Source organism: Carassius carassius, chromosome 1 (assembly GCF_963082965.1).
Source record: "Carassius carassius chromosome 1, fCarCar2.1, whole genome shotgun sequence".
Taxonomy (NCBI): Eukaryota; Metazoa; Chordata; class Actinopteri; order Cypriniformes; family Cyprinidae; genus Carassius; species Carassius carassius.
In genome coordinates, this window is record NC_081755.1 from 12,693,077 (window position 1) to 12,720,064 (window position 26,988).

The 26,988-nt window shown below is 39.9% G+C and overlaps 3 protein-coding genes across 4 annotated transcripts in view; 2 read left to right on the plus strand and 1 right to left on the minus strand.

Moving 5' to 3' along the window:
* The window catches only part of LOC132146361 (zinc finger protein 658B-like), a 910,027-nt gene that overhangs the window by 605,161 nt on the left and 277,878 nt on the right, over nt 1-26,988 (minus strand). The gene's annotated exons all lie outside the window — the stretch shown is intronic.
* The window catches only part of LOC132148704 (zinc finger protein 271-like), a 141,369-nt gene that overhangs the window by 67,011 nt on the left and 47,370 nt on the right, over nt 1-26,988 (plus strand). The window lies entirely within an intron of this gene.
* On the plus strand, nt 532-25,531 carry LOC132149410 (zinc finger protein 271-like). 2 transcript variants are annotated; one of them, XM_059558664.1, is made up of 2 exons: nt 532-975; nt 24,226-25,531. In XM_059558664.1, the coding sequence occupies exons 1-2, from the start codon at nt 720-722 to the stop codon at nt 25,464-25,466; spliced, it is 1,497 nt and encodes a 498-aa protein (XP_059414647.1). In that variant the 5' UTR covers nt 532-719; the 3' UTR covers nt 25,467-25,531. The 2 variants fall into 2 exon arrangements, with proteins under 2 accessions (XP_059414647.1, XP_059414731.1); XM_059558748.1 differs by having other exon boundaries at nt 895-981; nt 24,238-25,531.

Sequence of the window (26,988 nt, forward strand, 5' to 3'; positions counted from 1 at the left end):
TTTCAATCTCAGTATCTGAGAAATTACGTTTTTTTCCTCTTTTCTCACCTGTCGCCATTATTAAAATTAGGCTAACAGAAATGCACGTTTTCACTTTCTTGGATTAATTAATTGGCGGGTCGCATGCCAGTTTTCCAGGTATATATGGGATTCCACTCTCATTTACATGCTGATCAGCAATCATGAGGTGATTTGCATTGACTATTTATGGTTAAAAATGGGCGTGTACAGGGCGGGATATGAGGCTGGTTCACGTACGCACATCTGCGGGTGATCTGTGATTTATAAAGGGAACATTGCTTACAGGTGTGCGTACGCACGGTTTTATAAATCGGAATATTTTTTGGCGTACGCCATTTTTGGCTTTTGGGCGCACGTAAACTTTTAGTAAAGATCCTACGCATAGTTTTATAAATGAGACCCCTGGTCTTTCTTCCTCTCGTCGCTTCGCTCCAGTCCAGCGGGAGGCGCTAAACACATGCGTTTGTTTGACAAACATCATTAAACCTCAGAGGAAGAAGTTCAGTTTCACCACGCTCTCTGTTGTTGTTATGTCGGTGTGCTGCCTTCATACAAACAGTTAGACATGTTAGAGAAAATACAGATTTTGAATCAGTTTAGTAAATACCTGTAATATCCTCACATTCGTGAGTTTTGAAGCGAGCAGGAATATCTGGAGGAGTTTATCATCTGAACTGAGATCTGCTGCTGTGAAAATTATGTTTATTAAAGAAGAGAGAGAAGAGAACACGAGTGAACCAGAAACCTGGACAATAAAACACGAGGAACCAGAAACCTGGAGAATAAAACAAGAGGAACCAGAAACCTGGAGAATAAAACACAAGGAACCAGAAACCTGGAGAATAAAACACGAGGAACCAGAAACCTGGAGAATAAAACACGAGGAACCGGAAACCTGGAGAATAAAACAAGAGGAACCAGAAACCTGGAGAATAAAACAAGAGGAACAAGGAGGTTGGTGTTTATTCTTATTTATTTTACTTATTTATTATTATTATTTTTATTCTTCATTCATCTTTAATGACTGTTTGTGGTAACGTTACATTAGGCTTACAAAGTTTTACTTCTCGGGTGTTTTGGTTCCCTGGAGAATTTCTGTGGAGACAATTGTGGGTGTTTTTATATAAAGTCTAGGTGTAGACTGCGGCACTCAAACTTACCCATGGGTTTTTATTAATAGGCGAAGTTCCTCCTTTATGCCTTTCATATAAAGTTCCTTTGACTATTTTGTAACATTCAATGTTACTGAACCATTTTTTGTGCAGTATGAATAAAAGGGGATAAATTAAAGTGCTTGCAGTATCCTTTAATAAAATATAAATAATATACAAACAATAAAAGCATAATCTAAAAAACCATGTCTTGTGCATTATAAAGAATATAATACAGTTGGTTTGATACCTTTATCTCAAACTGTGTCAGTTTAATTGAAGTGAGTATATTATATAAAACTGTTGATTCAATAATGTATATAAAAACAACAAAGGCATCATCTGAAAAACAATGCCTTGTGCATTATACTGAATAATATTCTGTATTTTAGGGCTGAAACGATTCCTTGAGTAACTCGATTACAAAAAATGATCGAGGCAAATTCCTCTGCCTCAAAGCCTCATTTAATTTATTTTAAATCTCAGGTCAGGTTCTTTCGCAATGATTTTTTTTTAATGTGACACAACGCATTTACGTCACCCAAAAAGCGGAAGGAGACACAAGCGCAGCGTCTGAAATAGCACACTGCAAGGAGTCAGCAGTGTTTTGATTTGAGGGCACGGGCAAACGTATGTCCATTGCAAGAGAGCTGGCATACCACAACTAGGGCCGTAGGTTCTCTTACGAGAGTTCTCTCATACTGCTTCTTAGCTAAGACGCTACGGGAAAAGTCTCTTTTCACGAAATACTGAAGCAAAAAATTATCCTTAATTTTGAATTATTGTAAAGCGCATTTGCAGCAGCACACAGCCATAGGCGAGACGGCTAGCTCGCTCATTGGCTGCTCTGCGGCAAGTGCACAAGCCTATCGAGCGCAAGCTGAAGCAACATCAGACCAAACACCACAACAGGTGTGGCCTAGCCCTATAAAGGGAGCTCGAAAAAGGCTGACTCGCCTGATTTTTCATCTCTTCAGCGAAGCTCACGCATCGTTGGATCACGAGAGGAAGCAAGCTCCGTCAGATAGCATCTCAGCGGGACGAGCCATTCCTGAAGCCGCTGGCCTACGCCGCCTTCCACTGCCGTTCCTGCTGCGCGTTCCGGCGCCTATATCCCTTTTTGTATCCTTGTGTGTGTTCGCCCCGCGACACACTCGTAAAAGAGCTGTGTCTTTTTAAAGATGCCCTCATGCGTTTCGTGCAGAGCCCCGCTCAGCGGAGGAGACCGTCACGTCATCTGTGTCTCCTGCCTGGGTGAGGATCATGCAGCGCTCGCGCTCGCTGACGGCAGCTGACCTGCACGCGCTCTCGGTGAGCCGACGTGCTTGGAGTTTGGGCCTAATGACTCAAGGGTCATACTCAAACCTAGGCACGGTTATGTGCCGAAATCCCTCAACACGCCGTTTCGGGCTCAGGTTATTTCCCTGTCTGCCCGGTCGGTGTCAGGAGAGGATGGAGTCTTGAGTCTTCTTTGCCCTGTTAGGGCTTTAAGAGCTTATGTGTCTCGCTCCGCTGTCTTTACACAGACTGAGCAGCTGTTTGTCTCGTTCAGTGTACGTTCCAAGGGAATGGCTGTTTCGAGACAGAGCCTATCCAGATGGGTAGTTGACGCCATAGCGTTAGCTTACGCTTCCAGGGGCCTTCAGTGCCCACTGGTCGTCAGAGCACACTCCACAAGAGGCGTCGCCTCGTCGTGGGCATGGTCTAGTGGGATCTCCTTACAGGATATATGTATGGCGGCAGGATGGGCCTCCCCGTCGACCTTTATCAGGTTCTATAACCTGGAGGTTCCCGCCCTGCAAGCAGGGCTGCTGTCGGTATAGTCGAATCAGGGCCCTGATTGGAACTCTGAGATCACAAGCGCAATGCGCTGCCGACTGTTATATGGGCAGTATTGCGTAAGACCCGCATTACCACATGGGTCAGGCCTTGCCTTGACTGTGTGATGTGATATTGCCGTGTCTACGGACGCTGCTAGATATGGGACGGAGGGTCCCCCCCTCCTGTTCTGGACTCTCTGTGAGTCCCTCTGGTGACTGTGCACTGTAAATCCTGGGCGTTGCTTTCAGGTTTATTGGTGTGTGATCCCTGCGCGCATGACGCTTTACATGGGGTTCCCGTAGCGTCTTAGCTAAGACGCAGTACGAGAGAACTCTCGTAAGAGAACGTACTCGGTTACTAACGTAACCTCGGTTCTCTCTAGAAGAGGGAACGAGTACTGCGTTCTCTGCCGTGCGTACGATTCACTCTGGTTCGCTTCGGCGATGAAATTAATCAGGTGAGTCAGCCTTTTCGAGCTCCCTTTATAGGGCTTGGCCACACCCGTTTCGGCGGGAAGTGGCATGGAGGGCGCGAGCGCCCTCATTGGTCTGATGTTGCATCAGCCTGCGCTCGATAGGCTTGTGCAGTTGCCGCAGAGCAGCCAATGAGCAAGCGAGCCGTCTCGCCTATGGCTGTGTGCTGCTGCAAATGCGCTTTACAATAATTCAAAATTAAGGATAATTTTTTGCTTCAGTATTTCGTGAAAAGAGACTTTTCCCGTAGCGTCTTAGCTAAGACGCAGTACTCGTTCCCTCTTCTAGATTTTAAACCGAGTACGATTTCTGCGATGCAGAAAACGCGGAGGGAATCGCGGAATCCAGTCATAAAAACGGAATTTACAGTTTAACGCGGAATGGCACAGACTTTGCCAAATTTTGAATGAATTAATCAAAAATAGGTCATTGCACTTACACCAAATCACGATATGGACCAATATCTGTAAATATTAAACCGGAACAGACTATTTAAACATGAATCCTGCATGTTCTGCGTGTCTCTGTTAATGAATGGGGCAGAAGCGCGACTTTACACACACTGAAGTGCGAGTGACGCTCCGTCTGCTGTCTCACTAAATAAGGACGTGAACACATGAACAACATCTCCAGAACTGCTCTGACAGTCACTTCATGAGCATTTGACCATTTTGTTTGAGTAAAACTAGCATCACATCACATACACAGAACTGGAAAGGTACGTCAACCCGTCAAAATAAAAGTCCGGTTTAAAGACAAGTATTTGCCGGAGATGTATTACTATTGTACAGCAGAATGTATATATCCTACTACAAAAAAAAATTAAATAATAAAATCAAACATTATTTTTTTAAGGTTTAATCACACAACATTTCTTCCATGTTTTATTTTTAATAGTAAATCCCCTTTGTTTACCAAAAAGTTAGGTTTGCTTAATTTTCAATAATTAAAAGATAAATTAATTTTTTGTGTGTTTAATGTTTAATGTGCATCTCAGAAAATGCTTTATTTAAAACCCCAACTGACTGGCACTTAATTCATTTGTCAACTTTCTTGTCATTGTTCACAGTACAAGTACGGACAGAGAAACAATGGGTAATAATTAAATGTTTATTTTTGATGAATGCATTGCATTGTATGCATTTAAAAAAATAAAAATATTTTTTTCTAAAAAAGGAAACGAAGTTGTTCATTTTAAGAGACCCAGTAGTCTTATTTTCCCTTGCATAATTAATATTGCACTTTCAAAAACGCATTTTATCCGATTACTCGATTATTCGATGGAATTTTTGGTATAATACTCGATTACTAAAATATTCGATAGCTACAGCCCTACTGTATATTTTACAGTTGGTTTGATACCTTTGGATCAAATGATGTTGTCCTTTAATGGATTTATATTATTGCATACATTTAAAAGTTTTAAAATTATTTTAAAACCCATAAAACGGTAAATAAAAAAACTGAACTTTGTGCAATAATGGATGTTTTTCTGAATATTTTAGTATTGGTTTTACATTATAATGTCACGTAGTTAAATCGTTTATTTAATTTAAATGGTTCATTGTTAATTTTACCCCTAGAAATTAAGCCTTGTGCAACGTAAAGGGCATGGATTTATGACTATCCGAGTTAGTTTGGGCTCAAAACATAACCGCCTTAAAGAGTTCAATTGGCAAAAAAACCCAAAACGAATGTCTAATGTCAAACTAACTTTATCGCCGTCGAAAACCACTACACGAGCACTGCACCAACTGCATAAAACACCCCTAGAATTAGTTAAAATGAGTGCTGTCTGTCACTGTCTGTAATCAGTTCAGTGAATGACTGTATGCTAATTCTTTATAAAGTAGCAACAATGTCTTGTGTACAGTAGCCTACAGTCTTAGTCACATTAGTATTTTCACCCCCAAAAAGGGTTTTAAGCCAGTTATTTATATCTTTTGCTGTATTATGTCAGAAGAAAATATCAGTTTACATTTCCAAACATTCATTTTGCCATTAATTTTAATAATAATCTAGTAAGATTGTTGAATGCACATGCAGTCTGACAACAGACGGCCTAAGACTAAGACTTTTGGACAGTAGTGTGTACTGTATAAAGTATGTATTAATTAGATTAAGTCAAAGTCACCTTTATTTATATAGCGCTTTAAACAAAATACATTGCGTCAAAGCAACTGAACAACATTCATTAGGAAAACAGTGCGTCAATAATGCAAAATGATAGTTAAAGGCAGTTCATCATTGAATTCAGTGATGTCATCTCTGTTCAGTTAAATAGTGTATGTGCATTTATTTGCAATCAAGTCAACAATATCGCTGTAGATGAAGTGACCCCAACTAAGCAAGCCAGATGCGACAGCAGCAAGGAACCGAAACTCCATCGGTGAAGGAATGGAGAAAAAAACCTTGGGAGAAACCAGGCTCAGTTGGGGGGCCAGTTCTGCTCTGACCAGACGAAACCAGTAGTTCAATTCCAGGCTGCAGCAAAGTCAGATTGTGTAGAAGAATCATCTGTTTCCTGTGGTCTTGTCCTGGTGCTCCTCTGACACAAGGTCTTTACAGGGGATCTGTATCTGGGGCTTTAGTTGTCCTGGTCTCCGCTGTCTTTCAGGGATGTAGAGGTCCTTTCTAGGTGCTGATCCACCATCTGGTCTGGATACGTACTGGATCCGGGTGACTGCAGTGACCCTCTGATCTGGACACAGACTGGATCTGGTGGCTACGGTGACCTCGGTGACAAATATTAGCGTAGATGCCATTCTTCTAATGATGTAGCAAGTACATAGGGTGTTATGGGAAGTGTTTCCGGTTCCGGTTTACCTAATTAATGCAGCCTAAAAATCCTTTAACTGATTTGGATATTAAAAGCATATTAGTGTGTTATACAGGTCCTTCTCAAAAAATAAGCATATTGTGATAAAGTTCATTATTTTCCATAATGTAATTATAAAAATTAAACTTTCATATATTTTAGATTCATTGCACACCAACTGAAATATTTCAGGTCTTTTATTGTTTTAATACTGATGATTTTGGCATACAGCTCATGAAAACCCAAAATGCCTGTCTCAAACAATTAGCATATTTCATCCGACCAATAAAAGAAAAGTGTTTTTAATACAAAAAAAGTCAACCTTCAAATAATTATGTTCAGCTATGCACTCAATACTTGGTCGGGAATCCTTTTGCAGAAATGACTGCTTCAATGCGGCGTGGCATGGAGGCAATCAGCCTGTGGCACTGCTGAGGTGTTATGGAGGCCCAGGATGCTTCGATAGCGGCCTTAAGCTCATCCAGAGTGTTGGGTCTTGCGTCTCTCAACTTTCTCTTCACAATATCCCACAGATTCTCTATGGGGTTCAGGTCAGGAGAGTTGGCAGGCCAATTGAGCACAGTAATACCATGGTCAGTAAACCATTTACCAGTGGTTTTGGCACTGCGAGCAGGTGCCAGGTCTTGCTGAAAAATGAAATCTTCATCTCCATAAAGCTTTTCAGCAGATGGAAGCATGAAGTGCTCGAAAATCTCCTGATAGCTAGCTGCATTGACCCTGCCCTTGATAAAACACAGTGGACCAACACCAGCAGCTGACATGGCACCCCAGACCATCACTGACTGTGGGTACTTGACACTGGACTTCAGGCATTTTGGCATTTCCTTCTCCCCAGTCTTCCTCCAGACTCTGGCACCTTGATTTCCGAATGACATGCAAAATTTGTCCAAAAGTCCAGTGCTGCTTCTCTGTAGCCGAGGTCAGGCGCTTCTGCCGCTGTTTCTGGATCAAAAGTGTCTTGACCTGGGGAATGCGCCACCTGTAGCCCATTTCCTGCACACGCCTGTGCACAGTGGCTCTGGATGTTTCTACTCCAGACTCAGTCCACTGCTTCCGCAGGTCCCCCAAGGTCTGGAATCGGTCCTTCTCCACAATCTTCCTCAGGGTCCGGTTACCTCTTCTCGTTGTGCAGCGTTTTTTGCCACACTTTTTCCTTCCCACAGACTTCCCACTGAGGTGCCTTGATACAGCACTCTGGGAACAGCCTATACGTTTAGAAATTTCTTTCTGTGTCTTACCCTCTCGCAGGTCGGCAGTCTTACCCATGATTGCGGTTTTGAGTAATGAACCAGGCAGGGAGTTTTTAAAAGCCTCAGGAATCTTTTGCAGGTGTTTAGAGTTAATTAGTTGATTCAGATGATTAGGTTAATAGCTTGTTTAGAGAACCTTTTCATGATATGCTAATGTTTTGAGATAGGAATTTTGGGTTCTCTTACGAGAGCTCTCTCGTACTGCGTCTTAGCTAAGACGCTACGGGAAAAGTCTCTTTTCACGAAATACTGAAGCAAAAAATTATCCTTAATTTTGTATTTTTGTAAAGCGCATTTGCAGCAGTACACAGCCATAGGCGAGACGGCTCGTTCGCTCATTGGCTTGTTCTCATTGGCTTCGCGCCCTTCTTGCCACTGTTATATCCAAGCTGTTCTTTATGTCTGTGTGTGTGTGTTCGCCCTGCGACACACACTCGTAAAAGAGCTCGTCAGAGCCCCACTGTTCTTTCCGGTCAGAACGGGAAAAGCTCCATCATATCAACTGCCTGGAAATGCTGGCAGTGGAGAACGCGCTGACGCGCTTTTGTCCCCATATCAAGGATCACCACGTCGTAGTCCGTGCGGACAACATGTCCGTGGTGTCCTACATAAATCGCCAGGGCGGTCTCGGGTCCCGAAACCTGTGCAGGCTGACGGAACGCCTCCTGGTTTGGGCTCAGCGCAACGTGCGCTCGCTGAGAGCAGTGCATGTGCCTGGACTGCAGAATCTGGGTCCAGACAGGCTGTCCAGAGGCAATGTTCCTACGGGCGAACGGTCTCTACACCCGCAAACAGTCCGGCTGTTGTGGGAGAGATTTGGCATGGTGGAGGTGGACCTCTTTGCGTCCCACGAAAATGCTCACTGCCCCGCATTCTTTTCCAAGAACGAAAGCGCGCTGTCACGGAGATGGCCGTGCTGCCCGCTTTATGCGTTCCCTCCCGTCTCCCTCCTTCCGCAGGTGATAGAACGGGTGAGAGAAACGAGATGTTCAATACTGCTTGTAGCACCTCTTTGGAAGAACCAACCATGGTTCCCAGATTTGATGTAGTTAGCAGATGTCCATTGAGGAGGGACCTCCTCTCGCAGGCCAGGGGCTCGATTTGGCACCCTCAACCGGAGTCGTGGTCCCTCCATGTGTGGGCGCTCAACGGTTACCCGCTGATCTCGCAGTGGGAGTGCTAAATACCATCACTCAGACTAGAGCTCCGTCGACACGACGTCTGTATGCCTCGAAGTGGTCGGTGTTCTCCAGCTGGTGCACAGCTCGAGGTTATTCACCCCTTAGTTGTGAGGTGACGGAGGTCCTCTCCTTCCTCCAGGAGCTGTTGGATAAGGGCAGAGCCCCATCCACGCTCGAAGTTTATGTGGCGGCCATCGCGGCGTTTTCTGAAACGGCGTCCGGTCAGTCAATAGGAAGGAACGATTTAGTCATCCGGTTCCTCAGAGGAGCTAGGAGGCTGAATCCTCCCAGACCTCCGTCAGTCCCTATGTGGGACCTCGCGGCGGTTTTGGAGGCCTTGAAGGGTCCCCCTTTTGAGCCTATCCAATCAGTTAGCCTTTAGCATCTGTCGTTCAAGACAGTATTCTGTTTGGCTCTCGCTTCTGTGAAGCGTGTTTGCACCCGCTCTCGGTGAGCCAGTCGTGCTTGGAGTTTGGGCCCAATGACTCAAGGGTCATACTCAAACCTAGGCACGGTTATGTGCCGAAATCCCTCAACACACCGTTTCGGGCTCAGGTTATTGCCCTGTCTGCCCTGCCGGTGTCAGGGGAGGATGGAGACTCGAGTCTTCTTTGCCCTGTCAGGGTTTTAAGAGCTTATGTGTCTCACTCTGCTGCCTTTCAGCAGAAGGAGCAGCTGTTTGTCTCGTTCGGTGGACGTTCCAAGGGAATGGCGGTTTCGAGACAGACTCTATCCAGATGGATAGTTGACGCCATAGCGTTAGCTTACGCTTCCAGGGACCTTCAGTGCCCGTTGGCCGTCAGAGCACACTCCACAAGAGGCGTCGCCTCGTCGTGGGTGTGGTCTACTGGGATCTCCTTGCAGGATATATGTATGGCGGCAGGTTGGGCCTCGCCGTCTACATTTATCAGGTTTTATAACCTGGAGGTCCCCGCCTTGCAAGCAAGGCTGTTGTCGGTATAGTCGAATCAGGGCCCTGAGGGGAATTCTGAGTTCACGGGCGCTATGCGCTGCCGACTGTTATATGGGCAGTATTGCGTAAGACCCGCATTGCCACATTGGTCAGGCCTTGCCTCGGCTGTGTGATGTCATATTGCCGCATCTACGGATGCTGCTAGATATAGGACGGAGGGCTTTTTCCCTTTTCTGTCCTGGACTCTCTGTGTCCCTCAGGTGACTGTGCACTGTAAATCCTGGGCGTTGCTTCAGGTTTATTGGTGTGTGATCCCTGCGCGCACAGCGTTTTACATTGGGTTCCCGTAGCGTCTTAGCTAAGACGCAGTACGAGAGAGCTCTCGTAAGACAACGTACTCGGTTACTAAACGTAACCTCGGTTCTCTCTAGAAGAGCGAACGAGTACTGCGTTCTCTGCCGTGCGCACGATTCACTCTGGTTCGCTTCGGCGATGAAATAAATCAGGTGAGTCAGCCTTTTCGAGCTCCTTTTATAGGTTGGGCCACACCCGTTTCGGCGGGAAGTGGCAAGAAGGGCGCAAAGCGCCCTTATTGGTCTGATGTTGCATCAGCCCGCGCTCGATAGGCTGTGCAGTTGCCTTTTGCTTTACAAAAATACAAAATTAAGGATAATTTTTTGCTTCAGTATTTCGTGAAAAGAGACTTTTCCCGTAGCGTCTGAGCTAAGACGCAGTACTCGTACATACGTTTTCATGAGCTGTAGCCAAAATCATCAGTATTAAAACAATAAAAGACCTGAAATATTTCAGTTGGTGTGCAATGAATCTAAAGTATATGAAAGTTTAATTTTTATCATTACATTATGGAAAATAATGAACTATCACAATATGAAAATTTGTTGGGAAGGACCTGTATGTATGCCAGGTTAAAGAGATGGGTCTTTAATCTAGATTTAAACTGCAAGAGTGTGTCTGCCTCCCGAACAGTGTTAGGTAGGTTATTCCAGAGTTTAGGCGCCAGTAGGCAATATTTTAAAAGCTATACGATGTTTGATAGGGAGCCAGTGCAACGTTGTCAGGACCGGGCTAATATGGTCATACTTTCTGGTTCTAGTAAGAACTCTTGCTGCTGCATTTTGGACTAGCTGTAGTTTGTTTACTAAGCGTGCAGAACAACCACCCAATAAAGCATTACAATAATCTAACCTTAAGGTCATAAATGCATGGATTAACATTTCTGCATTTGACATTGAGAGCATAGGGCGTAATTTAGGTATATTTTTGAGATGGAAAAATGCAGTTTTACAAATGCTAGAAACGTGGCTTTCTAAGGAAAGATTGCGATCAAATAGCACACATAGGTTCCTATCTGATGACGAAAAATTAACAGAGCAACCATCAAGTCTTAGACTCTGTTCTAGGTTATTACAAGCGGAGTTTTTAGGTCCTATAATTAACACCTCTGTTTTTTCAGAATTTAGCAGTAAGAAATTACTCGTCATCCAGTTTTTTATATCGACTATACATTCCATTGGTTTTTCAAATTGGTGTGTTTCACCGGGCCGCGAAGAAATATAGAGCTGAGTATCATCAGCATAACAGTGAAAGCTAACACCATGTTTTCTGATGATATCTCCCAAGGGTAACATATAAAGCGTGAAGAGTAGCGTCCATAATTAACTAGTTCTTTGGGGTCAAGTTGTGGTTTTTTGATGAGAGGCTTAATAACAGCCAGTTTGAAGGTTTTGGGGACATATCCTAATGACAATGAGGAATTAATAGTCAGAAGAGGATCTATGACTTCTGGAAGCACCTCTTTTAGGAGCTTAGATGGTATAGGGTCTAACATACATGTTGTTGGTTTAGATGATTTAACAAGTTTATACAATTCTTCCTCTCCTATAGTAGAGAATGAGTGGAACTGTTCCTCAGGGTGTCTATAGTGCACTGTCTGATGTGATACTGTAGCTGACGGCTGAATGGTTGCAATTTTATCTCTAATAGTATCGATTTTAGAAGTAAAGTAGTTCATAAAGTCATTACTGCTGTGGTGTTGGGAAATGTCAACACTTGTTGAGGCTTTATTTTTCGTTAATTTAGCCACTGTATTGAATAAATACCTGGGGTTATGTTTGTTTTCTTCTAAAAGATAAGAAAAGTAATCGGATCTAGCAGTTTTTAATGCTTTTCTGTAGGATATGTTACTTTCCCGCCAAGCAATACGAAATACCTCTAGTTTTGTTTTCCTCCAGCTGCGCTCCATTTTTCGGGCTGCTCTCTTTAGGGTGAGAGTATGCTCATTATACCATGGTGTCAAACTGTTTTCCTTAACCTTCCTTAAGCGTAAAGGAGCAACTTTATTTAAAGTGCTAAAAAAGAGAGAGTCCATAGTTTCTGTTACATCATCAAGTTGTTCTGAGGTTTTGGATATGCTAAGGAATTTGGATACATCAGGAAGATAACTTAAAAAGCAGTCTTTTGTGGTAGAAGTGATGGTTCTTCCATACTTGTAACAAGAAGTAGAATTTACAATTTTTGCTATATGAACTTTGCACGGAACTAAATAATGATCTGAGATATCATCACTTGGCTGAATAATTTCAACACCATCAACATCAATTCCATGTGACAGTATTAAATCTAGAGTATGATTTCGACAATGAGTAGGTCCTGAAACGTGTTGTCTAACACCAATAGAGTTCAGAATGTCTATAAATGCTGATCCCAATGCATCTTTTTCATTATCAACATGGATATTAAAATCACCAACTATTAAAACTCTATCTGCAGCCAGAACTAACTCAGATGTAAAATCACCAAACTCTTTAATAAAGTCTGTATGGTGCCCTGGTGGCCTGTATACAGTAGCCAGTACAAACATAACAGGGGATTTATTATTCCACCTGTATATTTTTGATTCCGATGTTAATTTTGAATATACCGCCATACCTATATACGCATATTTAATTACTCAGCGTTCGGAACAAACATTATACTGTGTGACACTGTTTCAGATGGACCCTTTACAATGTTGCACTTCTAAGCAGTGACTGCGAGGCGTGGTGAGGGTAAACACAGCAGTGCTCTGGTGTTATGGTATAACGCATGTTTCACACAGTCCATCTGCAGTGCGTATTAACGGATTCATAATGCACGAGGTGTCAAGGAGCGGTGCTCTGCAGCAGTGCAGTGATTGTTAACGTACTGACTCTATTTTTGCTGAGCTGCAGGTGCTGAATTAAAGTGAAAGTGCATTGTTCGCGGGAAAAATTAACATGGATTGACATGGAAACACAGTCATATGCAATAAGTGCCTTATTTCACAGGCTCACGTGAGCGTCCAGGATACACGACAAAAGCTGTTTTAATGCAAGAACGAACACTTCACACAAGATAAAATGTAGAAAATCTTATATTATTGTTAATGTAGTTACCATGTATTTGTATTTGCATTACCAAAACTAACCACTAACTAACCGGCCTGATTTTGAACAGTTACTTTTAAAATAGTCTGTCTCAAGCTGCAGCGATACGTTTCATTCATTTTGTGCTGTTTTTGCGCTCTCATCTGAGTGAACGCTTCCGGTATTTGAGTCCGCGCTTCTACAGCAAATGTGTCCTGTGCATTCATATACGCTGAATACTGCCAAAGATTATGTATTTATAAGCTCAAATTAACGAGTTCAATTAAAGCTCCCTATCTAACTCGTTTTAGAGTTGGTAACGAGTTTTGAAGTCAGCAAAAAGCAGCGTCATACATAGGATAAACATGAGCGATCATGTTTACATTAACCCTTATGTCATCAAAACTTGTGCACATCCCTAGTCCTCTTCTCATAGTATTATATGTAGCTGTTGTTGTAATGCTTAAATATAATAATAAATTTGAAATAACCCAATAAATTATTATTGTTTGAGATTTAAGACAAGCCTGGTGCTGTCCTAAATTTAAGAAGTTATTTACGATGATTTTTAAGATGATTCTTTTCAAGAATTTTAATTCTTAGGTTTTGTCTTAAGAACAATCTTAAGAAAAAAGATAAGAACATTCTTAAGAAGATTTTTTGGGGAATACAAAATATTCTTATCTTTTTTTCTTAAGTTAGAAAATAAGAAGAAATTGGCAGTTAAGAAGAATTTTATTCTTAAGAATTTTTCGTGAATCTGACCCCAGATTTGTATGTTGAGTAGCCATCTGGCGCCATCTGCTGTTAAAATCTAAGTTCAGAATTGATTCCAGAGAAATGGCAATGCATTCTTAAAATCTAAGAATTGATCCACGAATCAATTCTGCATTGATTTATCGTCCCAGCTCTAGACGTCACATGTTTGTTGGGTTTAAATGCAGGTGTGTAAAATGTCAGTGCAAGATTTGCGTGGCGTGTGTGATGTTGAGTGCAATGTGCAGCATTTATTAGGGGCCATGCCCCAAAGGTGCAAGGCACCTATTGTTTTCGTTCCCGATCTTATTATTAGGGGCCAAGCACAGAAGGTGCGAGGCACCTATTGAAATCAAGTTAAGGTATTCAAGTTAAGTCGTCCGACTGTTCGCGAATGACAAGTGAATGGATTCTACAAAAATCACGCAAAAATGCATGTGAGGCTTATCTCGGCAACGGTTTGGCGTATTGAGACCAAATGTGGTTTATGTTGTAACAAGCATGACCTAGACTACCTGTCAGGAGATATGAAAAATGCATATTTGTTCTTATAACTTCTGAATGGTTTGGTCAAAAATCACAAAACTGATCTCTTTAGATTCGGAGGGTCACGGTGAGTCGAATGATATACAATTGTCCCATGTCAGCCATTTTAGCCGCTGGCAATTTTGAATTATGTTCTAAAATGCTGTATTTTTAAATGCATTATCGCAACATTATGAAAATAATTACAAAAATGTTTGGCTCCATGCCCTGATGGTACTTAAAGTTTGGGGGCAGCACCACCTTGTGGTCAAAAGTTATAATAACTTTTGAATAAATTAGACTATTGAAATCAAAGTGTCCTCCCTATATTCTTTGGGTCATGCCGAGAACATCAATACCAATTATGCCAAAATTGGCCATACTTCCTGTCCGCCATTTTGATTAATGTTGAAAAATTACTTTTTCAAACTCCTCCTAGACCGTTTGTCAGATTTTCACCAAATTTGACTCTGATCATCTTCAGACGAAATTGGCAAAAGTTATGGATTTAGTGTCGATATACGAAACTTTTTACGTTTAACGCATTAACGAATTTGCTGGAAAGTTGCCAAAATGAATCTGAGGCTAAATCTCTGCAAACCTTTGATATATTTGCACCAAACTTTGTATGTGTCAAAGTCACCTCACACTGACCATGCCACATCAATTTGCTAACAGCGCCACCTATTGGTCAAGAATAATAAACCATTTATTAACCATTAATAATTACATTTATAAAAATGTTAATAACTTTTTATTGCATCAGCCTATTGCAAATAAATTGTACTCAAAATATTCCCTGGTTTATGCGGACAACATAGATACCAAATATACCAGAGTAAGCTGAACTTCCTTTCCACCATTTTGATTTATGATGAAAACCTACTTTTTTTAACTCCTCATAAACCGTTAGTCAGATTTTTATCAAAATCGAGTCACATGATCTTCAGACTGTCCTGACAAAATGTTATGTATTTTGTGTCGATAGCCAAAACCATTTTTGCATACCACAGCGATGAATCTGAGGCATGATGCCAAAATGACACTTGAGGCTGTATCTCTGCAATGCTTTGGCATATTGACAACAGACTTTGTGTGTGCCATTGTCACCTAACACAGAACACACCAAAATGATTTGATTACAACATCCCCAGTTGTTTAAAAGTGGTAAGCCATTTAATCATATGACTAGTGGTTGTATTTATGATTTTTCAGCCATTTCAATTACAATCATCCTAAATTGCTGTAATTGCTCATTGTTGCATTTGGTGTGATCCTCCATGCCATGCTTAACTCCTCAATTTTCTGCTGGAGTGCCTGGCCCCGTAATTGCTGCTTGCAGCTATATTTTTTATTTGTTTTATCTTCATTACAATTCTTGTTTGGTTTTATTTTGGATAATTGCATGTAAAGAATAATTTACGTTGTAATGCATATGCAAAATGTGAATTTATATTTATATTCAAGTGTTTGTGCAAAAAATATTAATGCGCATTAATGACAGGGAGGCGCCCTCTCTAGTGTTGTCAAAAGACCCGGTACTTCGGTACCAAGTCGGTACTAAAACAATTTAAATGTGACGGTACCAAGTTTCTTTAAGTACCGGTAGTACCGAGGTCCTGTTCAAACCCGGTTCAGCGCTATGATTTCCGCGAAGCAGAAAACGAGGACGTAATCTCAAAATCCAGTCATGAAATTTAAACTTACATTTTTATATGTACAGTCATGGAATTTGTCAAAGTTAGCATAAATTAATCAAATCAAATCTCCATATGGACCAGTATCTTTAAATGTTAAGACGCAAAAGTTGTTTGAAATATGAATCCGTGTTCTGCACGTCTCTGTGTGAATTAATGAATGGCAGAGACGTGCGGGTTTGTTTACTACATAGACCGAAGCGCATGACGCTTGCATTAATTTCAGCATCTGAGCTTCAGAGTTCTCTCTCCATCAAGCGATCTGAACTTTTCAGTTCATCTCAATGGATGCACAGCGCACCTGTATTTGATGCTCTGTAAACTCTTTGTGAAGGTGCACGACTCACCGTCGCTTTACTGATAGCGCTGTTTCTCACACATGCAAAGAGAGAGAGAGAGAGTTAGAGTCTTACCATGCTGAATCCACACGCTATATGTAAACTATTCTTTGTTGTCTTCTCCTGTCAAAATAATGGAGTTCATTTAAAATTATTCATATTCATTTTCAATTAAGCAGAAGACATACCGGTTTCTCCGGTAGTGAGCGGGGCTAATGCACAAATGGCAATTTCATTGGCTGGCGCTGATCTAGTACCGTCCCTGTTTTGATTTCAGCAAATCAGTTTGACCGAATGCAGACAACCTGATTAATATTCATGAACTCAGCAGCTCATCAATTCATAGTGCATTGTATATACATTAGTATGATAGTAGAATTAGTAGTATTATTATCTTTTAATAATAATTAATATGATCTATTACTATTTTTTTTTTTACAGAAACCCTCAATGACCAAAAATATCTTAAGCATCACCACCAGTCTTAAGTTCAGTTAAAATGACAAATACGCATTCATTAGGCCTAAAAGTTAATTTTTACATAAAGGCATTGTGCTACAAATATTACTATTATTTAGTAAAATGTATGTGATACTGCTACTACTGTTGAAAAAAATCATACAACTTTTTTTTTTAAAGAAATAAATCACAATATTTCTTCCATGTTTTAAATTTAATAGCAAATACCCTTTATTTACCAAAAATAAAATGTTTAAATTTCATAAATTAAAAGACAAATTAAATTTGGGTGAAACTTGTTTACTGTTTTTCATAATTATATAACTTGTAGAAACACAATTGTAAATAAGTATAAAGAATGGCATTGGTTTTATTTTTAGTGCTAAAAAGTTTTTTTTTTTTTTTATTGGCATATTTTTTTGTTTTGCTTTGGTACCGAAATTGGTACCGAGAACCGTGGATTTTCACTGGTATCGGTACCGAATACTGAAATTTTGGTACCGTGACAACACTAGCCCTCTCGATCACATTTTTAGAGTGTATAACCAATATGACGAGTCCTATCTAAACCTGCTCAGGAAGTTTGAAAACCTCATAAGACACTGTCCATATGACAGACCAAGAGATTCACACCTTTATGTCAACCCCCACAAGCTATACATTACTATATACATATACATTGAAGCAATCTAAAATAGTCAGAATATAAACACTTATTATAGGTGTACCCTAGTGATTCAGGACAAGCTAAAAACACGGTTTGGAAAATGGATTCATGGTGTACTCGCTTATTATATACATTTTTCTACATTTTGAACACAAAGTTACGGACCGCAGCTCTGTTTGGTTGATTCTTAACGGGAGCGATGTATTTTCTGCAAATGGCAATAGGACCACTGGGAGGAGCCAGAGGAGCTTGATTTTTCACAGATTATCTGTCTCATATTCTACTGTCAGGACATAATGACAGGTTTAACAAATATGTAAAAAATATATTTTTACAAAAGTTACCTACTGCAGCTTTAAAGTACAAATCCAAACACCAGAAGCAACCTACGTACACTCTATAAGTGTTCTTTCATTGAAAAGTATGCAGTATTACAGGCTATATGGTAAAAATAATATTTTAGTTCAAAACTTTAATTCCATTGTTAAAAAAAATGTTTCATAGACTTTCAATTGTTATGCTTTTAAAATCCCATGCCATTTGCAATTTTACAGTATTTTCACCTCCAAAACACTCACCTTTAAAGTCACAATTCTATAATGGTCTGATTTACTTAGGCCGATGGCGTTTTTTAATAACATTTTATATATATATATATTAGAATAATTGTAGCCTTCATAAATAGGTGAAGCATTGTTTTCTTGTAGAAAATAAGTGTTTATTCTTTAAGAATAAACAACATTATTAATTCATAGAAATAATTGAAGCAATTAAAACCTTTTTTTAAAACTTGAATTTCAATTCTATTAGACTGACTTTTAAAATCTCAAGTAGTTTATTAGTTAAAAAGTGTAAAATGTCACAGTGCATGTTAAATAGTCTAAATTAATTTGTTAACAATATAGTTAGAACTAACAATATAATTCGATTTTCTTTTTAAATGAACAATTTCTGTATAAAATGGGACAGCAACCATTATATCAAACATTTTTAAATGGTCCTCCGAGATGTACATGTGCAATTAAGTTTGGCTTTACAATCGCAACTTCTTTGTGCTGTTACTCCTTTCGAGCTGAATTTCACAAAATTGGTCAGCTCCCGACAGCATCAGGTGTTTTATTTATGGGGAGTAGAATTATTTATTTATTTCAATGAATGTAATAGATTAGATATCATAATATTTAGACTAAAATATTATAAATCATGTTGGTTTGTATTGGTGACGTAATATGTAAATGATATGCATGCGGCCCAAGAGACTTGCACTTGGACCATAGTGCTGCCCGCTGGAAAAAAAGGTTGAGAATCACTGACCTAGATAAACCCCAGGCTGCTGACTTCAACACTCTGCTCACCTCATTTGATCTCAAGCGAGTGTCTACTACAGCGACTCACAAATCAGGCAACCAACTGGACCTCATCTACACAAGCTGTTGCTCCGTGGACAGCTCTTTAGTTGTTCCACTGCACACCTCAGACCCCTTCCTCATTACTGCTAACCTAGCACTTACTCCTGAAGTACCTCACACTCCAACGCAGGAACGGAACCTATGCTCACTCTCTCATCTTGCCTATTTTTTGTGGTTTCATCCTCACTTCCTTCACTCTCTCAGTTTTCAGCTCTGGACACGAACAGTGCTACGGACACTCTTTGCTCCACTCTAACCTCTTCCTTGGACAAATTTTGTCTGCTGTCAAAATGCACATGCAGACCAGCATGCACCACCCCATCTGCCCCCTGGCTGTCCGAGGTTCTCCGTGAACATCGCTCTAAACTCAGGGCTGCTGAGAGGAAATGGCATAAATCAAGAAACTCTACCGACCTCAGTGTGTATCAGTCTCTCCTCTCTTCCTTCTCTGAAAATGTCTTCACAGCTAAAATATACTACTACCACAACAAAATTAACAATTTTGTGACGCTCAGACACTCTTTAAAACTTTCTCTTCTCTTCTTAATCCATCTCCACCCCCTTCTCCATCAACTCTTACAGCTGACGACTTTGCAGTTTTCTTCACAAATAAGACAAAAACCATCAATGACCAATTCTCCACAACGTAGACTGAGGACAACTTCCCAATGACCAATGTACACTCTCTCTCCTCCTCTCCACCCTCAGAGATGGATGTTTCCAAACTTATCCTGTCCAGTCATCCTACTACTTGTCCACTTGATCCGATCCCCACTCACCTCCTTCAAGCGATCTCTTCTTCAGTCATACCTTCACTTACAAACATCATCAACTCCTCTCTTCACTCTGGAGCATTTCCCTCAGCATTTAAGCAGGCTCGGGTAAGCCCACTGCTTAAGAAACCATCTCAAAATCCACCGCTTCTAGAAAACTACAGACTGGTATCCCTTCTTCGATTCATTGAGAAGACACTTGAACTAGCTGTGTTCAACCAGCTCTCTATGTTCCTTGTACAGAACAACCTCCTGGACAGCAACCAATCTGGCTTCAAAAGTGGCCACTCAACTGAGACTGCCCTGCTCTCGGTTACTGAAGCCCTGCGACTGGCAAGAGAAGCTTCAAAATCCTCAGTACTCATCTTACTGGACCTGTCTGCTGCTTTTGACACCGTTCATCACCAGATTCTCCTGTCCACCCTGAGAAGTCCTACCTCTCCGATAGATCCTTCAGCGTGTCTTGGAGGGGTAATGTTTCAAAGTCACAACAACTTGCTACTGGGGTTCCTCAAGGCTCAGTAATTGGACCATTTCTCTTCTCCATCTACATGACGTCATTAGGATGTCATTCAGAAGCATGGCTTTTCTTATGACTACTTAGCTGATGACACCCAGATGACCCGACAGTAGCTGATCTCATTTCAGCCTGTCTGAGTGACATTCCTAGCTGGATAAATGGCCATCACCTTCAGCTCAACCTTACCAAGACAGAACTTCTGGCAGTTCCAGCTAACCCATCGTTTCATCACAACTTCTCTATACAGCTGGGTTCGTCAAACATAACTCCTTCCAGAACAGCCAGAAACCTAGGAGTTGTGATTGATCATCAGTTAAGCTTCACAGGTCTTATTGCTACAACTATCCTTTCCTGCAGATTTGCTTTATACAACATTAGGAAGATTAGACCCTTAGTGTCAGAGCAAGCCACCCAACTTCTTGTCCAAGCTCTTGTTCTCTCCAGACTAGACTATTGTAATGCTCTCCTGGCGGGCCTTCCAACATGTACTATCAAGCCTCTGCAGTAGCAGCGAAGGTTGTCTTCAATAAGCCAAAAAAAGCTCATGTTACTCCTCTCCTAATCAGGTTACAATGGCTACCAGTAGCCGTTTGCATCAAATTCAAGGTACTGATGCTTGCCTACAAGACAACCACTGGCACGGCACCAACACTCCTAAACTCACTAGTTCAGTCTTATGTGCCCTCCAGAAGTTTGTGCTCTGCAAGTGAATGACGCCTTGTGGTTTCATCCCAAAGAAGTTCAAAATCACTCTCACTGACCTTTTTCTGGACTTTGCCCAGCAGGTGGAATGACCTCCTGATCTCAATTCATACAGCTGAGTCTTTACTCATTTTCAAGAACTTTTTCAAGACTCATCTTTTTTGCCAGCACTTAACCAAATAATACTAGCACTTATCTTTCTTTTCTTGTCTTTAATAAAAAAATAAAAAATAAAAAAAAACTGGCTATGCGTTCTGTACTTGAGACTTGTCATGGCACTCGTATACTGTTGTTGTTGTTTTCTTGTTGATCTGATTGCTTCTATTGTTTTCTTTTTTTTAAGTCGCTTTGGATAAAAAGTGTCTGCTAAATCATTAAATGTAAATTTCAATGTAAATGTGAAGATATTTTTTAAACCAATAATGAACCGAAATGAAAACATGTAGCTTTTTATCTGTGTGTGTGTAGATTTTTGAGAGTAATATAGTGAAGTAAATATAGGTTCCGTATACGGGACGGGGTGACAGTTAAAGCGTTAAACTACAATACAGGGCAACATGGAACATCTGACTTAACCCTCTAAGCGCCAAAGTCGCAAAATTGCGACAAGACGTCATCCTTAAAAAAAAAAGACTGTAGTTCCTTATATGGTGTAATATCTCATTTGTATTCCCTTCCACTAGATAACAGACATGTAGTACTTTGATTCTAGACCAACATTATGCATTGTTTCTGTTCAAAGTGTTTGAGGAAATAGCAGAGCAAGTGAGCTCTCATGTCATTGATGCAGAAGCAATGCATTTCATAGCATGAGTGTAAATGGTGAGATTTATGAGAGAAAATAGCCAGATGGCTAATACAAAGTTGTACCGCGAGGATGTGTTGCAAATGTTGTTTGCCGATTCTGACTCAGAATGGGAATATTTGCCTTTTGGAAATGACTATTGGCCGTCTGATGATCGTGCGTCTCGCGGTACATCTTTGCAGCGTAATGGTGCCGCCATGCAAGGCGAGAGTGTTCACGAAGCACAAACAAACAATCATTTCAACCCTTTGCTCAACGTGGATGCGGGTGGCAGAGGTGAACGTGGTCATAGTGTCCATAGGAGAGCTGTTGCTGATCGCGCACGCTCTAATGCGCGGCCGGCAGACACTACAGGTGCAGTCAGTGTGGAGAAGGTGTGCTCTTCGCTGTGCCATGCAATGAATGAGAGGAACCATACACTCAAGAACTACAAACTGTGTCACATAGATACCTGATTGGGCAGATAGCTGGTCAACTGATCAAAAAATAGGCACATGTATTTTTCTATGGCACAGTACTATTATTAATAATGTACTAATTTTCTCATTTTTTCCCCCTGATCATTTGGAATGAGAATAAAAAGACAAAAACAACAAAAACAATCAAATACAAAAAAAAAAAAAACTTGCAAATAAGTTCAAACATCCATTCAATATCTATTATTTGCTGAATATTACTGATGAACTTGTCAAAAAGTAGGCTACTGTTCACATGTGTTTTACTACTACATAGTGTACTAATATAGTAATAATTTAGTACTTTCTCCTGTTTTATTGTTGGCTTCCTCTTTTCTGATAATTTGGAATGAGGATAAAAAGACACACACACACACACAAAAACATGAAAATATGTTTAAACATCAATTCAATATCTAATATTTCCTGAATATTATGAAATTCGAGATGGCCTCCCCTGGTGACATCATAATATGCAAATTAGATTCGTATTTTTACACCCCACTATTGTTGTCAAAAGACCCGGTACTTCGGTACCAAGTCGGTACTAAAAATATGTAAATGTGACGGTACCAGGTTTCTTTAAGTACCGGTAGTACCGAGGTCCTGTTCAAACCCGGTTCAGTGCTATGATTTCCGCGAAGCTGAAAACGAGGACGGAATCTCAAAATCCAGTCATGAAAATGAAGCTTACATTTTAATATGGACAGTCATGGAATTTGTCAAAGTTAGTATAAATTAATCAAATCAAATCTCCATATGGACCAGTATCTGTAAATGTTAAGCCGCAAAAGTTGAATCCGTATTCTGCGCGTCTCTGTATGAATTAATGAATTCTCCGGTAGTGGGCGGAGCTAATGTGCCATTGGCAATTTCATTGACTGACGCTGAATAGTACCGTCCCTGTTTTGATTTCAGCAAATCAGTTTGACCGAACACAGACAACGTCTTTCTTCCATGTTTTAATTTTAATACCAAATCTCCTTTATTTACCAAAAATAAAATGTTTAAATTTCATAAATTAAAAGACAAATTAAATTTGGGTGAAACTTGTTTACTGTTTTTCATAATTATATAACGTGTAGAAAAACTTAAAACACAATTGTAAATAAGCATAAAGAATGGCATTGCTTTTATTTTTAGTGCTAAAAATTTATTTTATGCAAATGAACGTGTCTGTGCGGCTTTGAATTCGAAGTCCTTTTGTGGATGCATTCTTTACAAAACAATGTGCAGAAACATGGCAACTAAACTCTAAAAATACACAGCGTTTTATTATAATGATGTTCTCATTATAATAGTATGGGTGTGACAGTCCAGTCATAGTTATTAATAATCTGCTTTTTTGTTTGACCTGCTCGTGAAATCATGTGAAATCAGACATTTGAGCGCTCATGTATAGACATAATGGCATAATCAATAACACCCCGCAAATTATTTTCAATTAATATACAATTATTTTATAATAAACTTAAGAAATAAAATAATGTTATTGTTATAAAAAATGCTATTATTATTTTAATCTAAACTTTCAGAATTTACAAACTGAAAATCGGCCAGCTTTTATTTTGGCAGGTTGCCAGCAAGTAAGTTCATGGATTTCCGGGTTTAGCGCTGCCGTCTGTAGAGCGTCAGTGAATGAAATGTCACAGTTTTGAATTGTGCTTTGAAAACCGTAGCGGATAGCCTAGATTTATGTTTTCAATTCGAAAAAAAATATTGTACAGTAAAGTTTGTAGATCTAAACGGGTAATTGCGCATTAACAGCAGTATGCAAACGTGCCTTCTGAACTTATTTACACAGCACATTTCTTATTTTGGTCATGCGAACCTGCATGCCGTGGTGGTATTACCCATTCTGGTTGTCTACCTACTGTATATAAATGTGTATATAAAATGTATTCATTTTACTAGGGCTGTGACAGTGATAAAGTGATGCTTAAAAATGTTTACCCAGTTTCCCTATTAAATTAGTAAAAGTCATTAAATCTGAAGCAAAAAAGTAAATTGTGTATTCTCAGCTTTTAATAATATACCAAAAATAAATTTTTTTACTTTTATTTCAGAGTACATTGAAGAAAAAGAGGAAAATAAAGAATCAAATCATCAAGAGAAGCAGCATGCATGTGATCAATGCGGTAAAATGTTTTTATGGGCTTCACTTCTGAAGAAACACTTGAAAGTTCATGCAAAGAAGCCACATTCATGTCATTTGTGTGGTAAGAGTTTTTTGCATGTACAAAGTTTGAAAGAACATCTTCAGAAAATACATACTGGTGTGAGAGAGTACATGTGCTTTGAGTGTGAAAAGACTTTTAGTTCAGCAAGCAGGTTAAAACAGCACGAGAGGATTCACATTGGAGAGAAACTTTATAAGTGTTTACACTGTGACAAGAGAATCAGTCATTCATCAAATCTGAAAAGACACGAGAGGATTCACACTGGAGAGAAACCTTACAAGTGTTCACACTGTGACAAGAGATTCAGTCAGTCAGTAGATCTGAAAAAACACGAGAGGATTCACACTGGAGAGAAACCTTACAAGTGTTCACACTGTGACAAGAGATTCAGTCAGACAAAAGATCTTAAGACACATGATAGGATCCATACTGGAGAGAAACCTTACAAGTGTTCACACTGTGACAAGAGATTCAGTCGGTTAACATATCTGAAAAGACATGAGAGGATTCACACTGGAGAGAAACCTTACAAGTGTTCACACTGTGACAAGAGATTCAGTGTTACATCGAGTCTGAAAAGACATGAGAGGACCCACACTGGAGAGAAACCTTACAAGTGTTCACACTGTGACTGGAGATTCATTCGTACAGGAAATCTGAAAAGACATGAGATGATTCACACTGGAGAGAAACCTTACAAGTGTTCACACTGTGACAATAGATTCAGTGATTTGACACATCTGAAAAGACATGAGAGGATCCACACTGGAGAGAAACCTTACAAGTGTTCACACTGTGACAAGAGATTCAGTGATTCGACACATCTGAAAACACATGAGAGGATCCACACTGGAGAGAAACCTTACAAGTGTTCACACTGTGACAAGAGATTCAGTGATTCAACACATCTGAAAACACATGACAGGATCCACACTGGAGAGAAACCTTACAAGTGTTCACACTGTGACAAGAGATTCAGTGTGTCATCAAGTCTGAAAACACATGAGAGGATTCACACTGGTGAGAAACCTTATAAATGTTCACACTGTGACTGTAGATTCAGTCGTTCAGGAAATCTGAAAACACATGAGAGAATTCACACTGGAGAGAAACCTTACAAGTGTTGACACTGTGACGAGATTCAGTGTAACATCGAATCTGAAAAGACATGAGAGGATCCACACTGGAGAGAAAGCACGAGGGAAGTGTTCCATTAAGTCATCTGTTACACACAGTTATACAAAAAACAATCACAGTAAGACCCCGTACACGCGGAGACGCATTTAGTTGTATATGTAAATATTTTGTATGGTATATGTGTTTCGTCCAGACGGATCCAGCATTTTGGGAGAGTGAATTCACTTTTTTTTTTAAAAACGGGTCCCAGAGTGGATAAATCTGAAAATGACACCTTTTTTGTTTTTGTGTTCTGCCAATCCATATATTTTGTTAAACAATGATGTCATCACCCCACGTCTCTACTATAGTCAGACACCGCTACATCATTTAACACCAACAACAATGGAGGACTAGATGTTTGTGTTCATGCTGCTGAAGCTACTGAGCCTATTAGCTTGACTAAACTTACTAGTAGAGCTGCACGATATTGGAAAAAAAAACTCACATCGTGATAATTTTTCTCTGCAATGTATATTGCAATATGGGAAAAAATCACCAGATGACTTGAACAGCTCTATTTGGGAATTTTTTTTTTTTAATGATTGGGGTGATTTTGTAGGTGAATAAATCAGCTAAGAAAATTAAAACATAGATGAATATGATAGAAAAATGGTACAAATGAAATAAAAAAGTGCTTTATATTCTTCAGTCCAACTGTTACTGTCTGTTACAGTTAAATCTAATACATTACTGCTGCGTTACATTGCTGACAGAATGCAGTGTTTATAATCTAGAGATTGTAAAGAGGATGTAGCACACGCACTGTCAAGTCAAGTGCCAGTGGATTACAGACTTGCTCCCGCGAGACCCGACGCAACAGAGAGCGACGCGGGACAAGACTCGTTTGTGTGCAGGATTCAGGAAAATAAAAAAAGAAGTATCTAAACATAAAAAATCTAAAACAAATAAATTGTTATTCATCTATTGCACAAAAGCAAAATGAACTCATATAAAATATAAATGATAAACAGGTGCAAGCGTATGCAGAGCTTCTATTTAGGCTATAACAGGGATTGGTATGTCGCACGATGAGATTGATGCAAGATACGGATCCAAAAGCACACCTTTTGTGAATAAAAGTTTAATTTCGGCTAAGCGAATTTGTCGTTTTTGCTGTTTTCATTTAAAATAAAACATTGAACCACAAACTAAACATTTGTTTTAAAAGGGGGAAAATACCTCATTTATTTTGGTTACAGTATCCATCTTATTCGTTTTTGTTAATAAAATTTAGATCTTTAAATGCCAATGGGAATTTGTACCATTGTACTATTTTATGGCTTATTTGTTTTAATTAATGAGCTAACAATGAACCACAAAGTACTATAGTTTTAAAGAAAGAGGAAATCCAAAGACCTTTCAATTTTTTTTGTATAACAATGCAGATAGAACATTTTCCTTATATTAATAAAAGTTCAAAGTTTAATATTAGAGAATTTGTCATCGTTCTGTTTTAGCATGTTTTGTTAT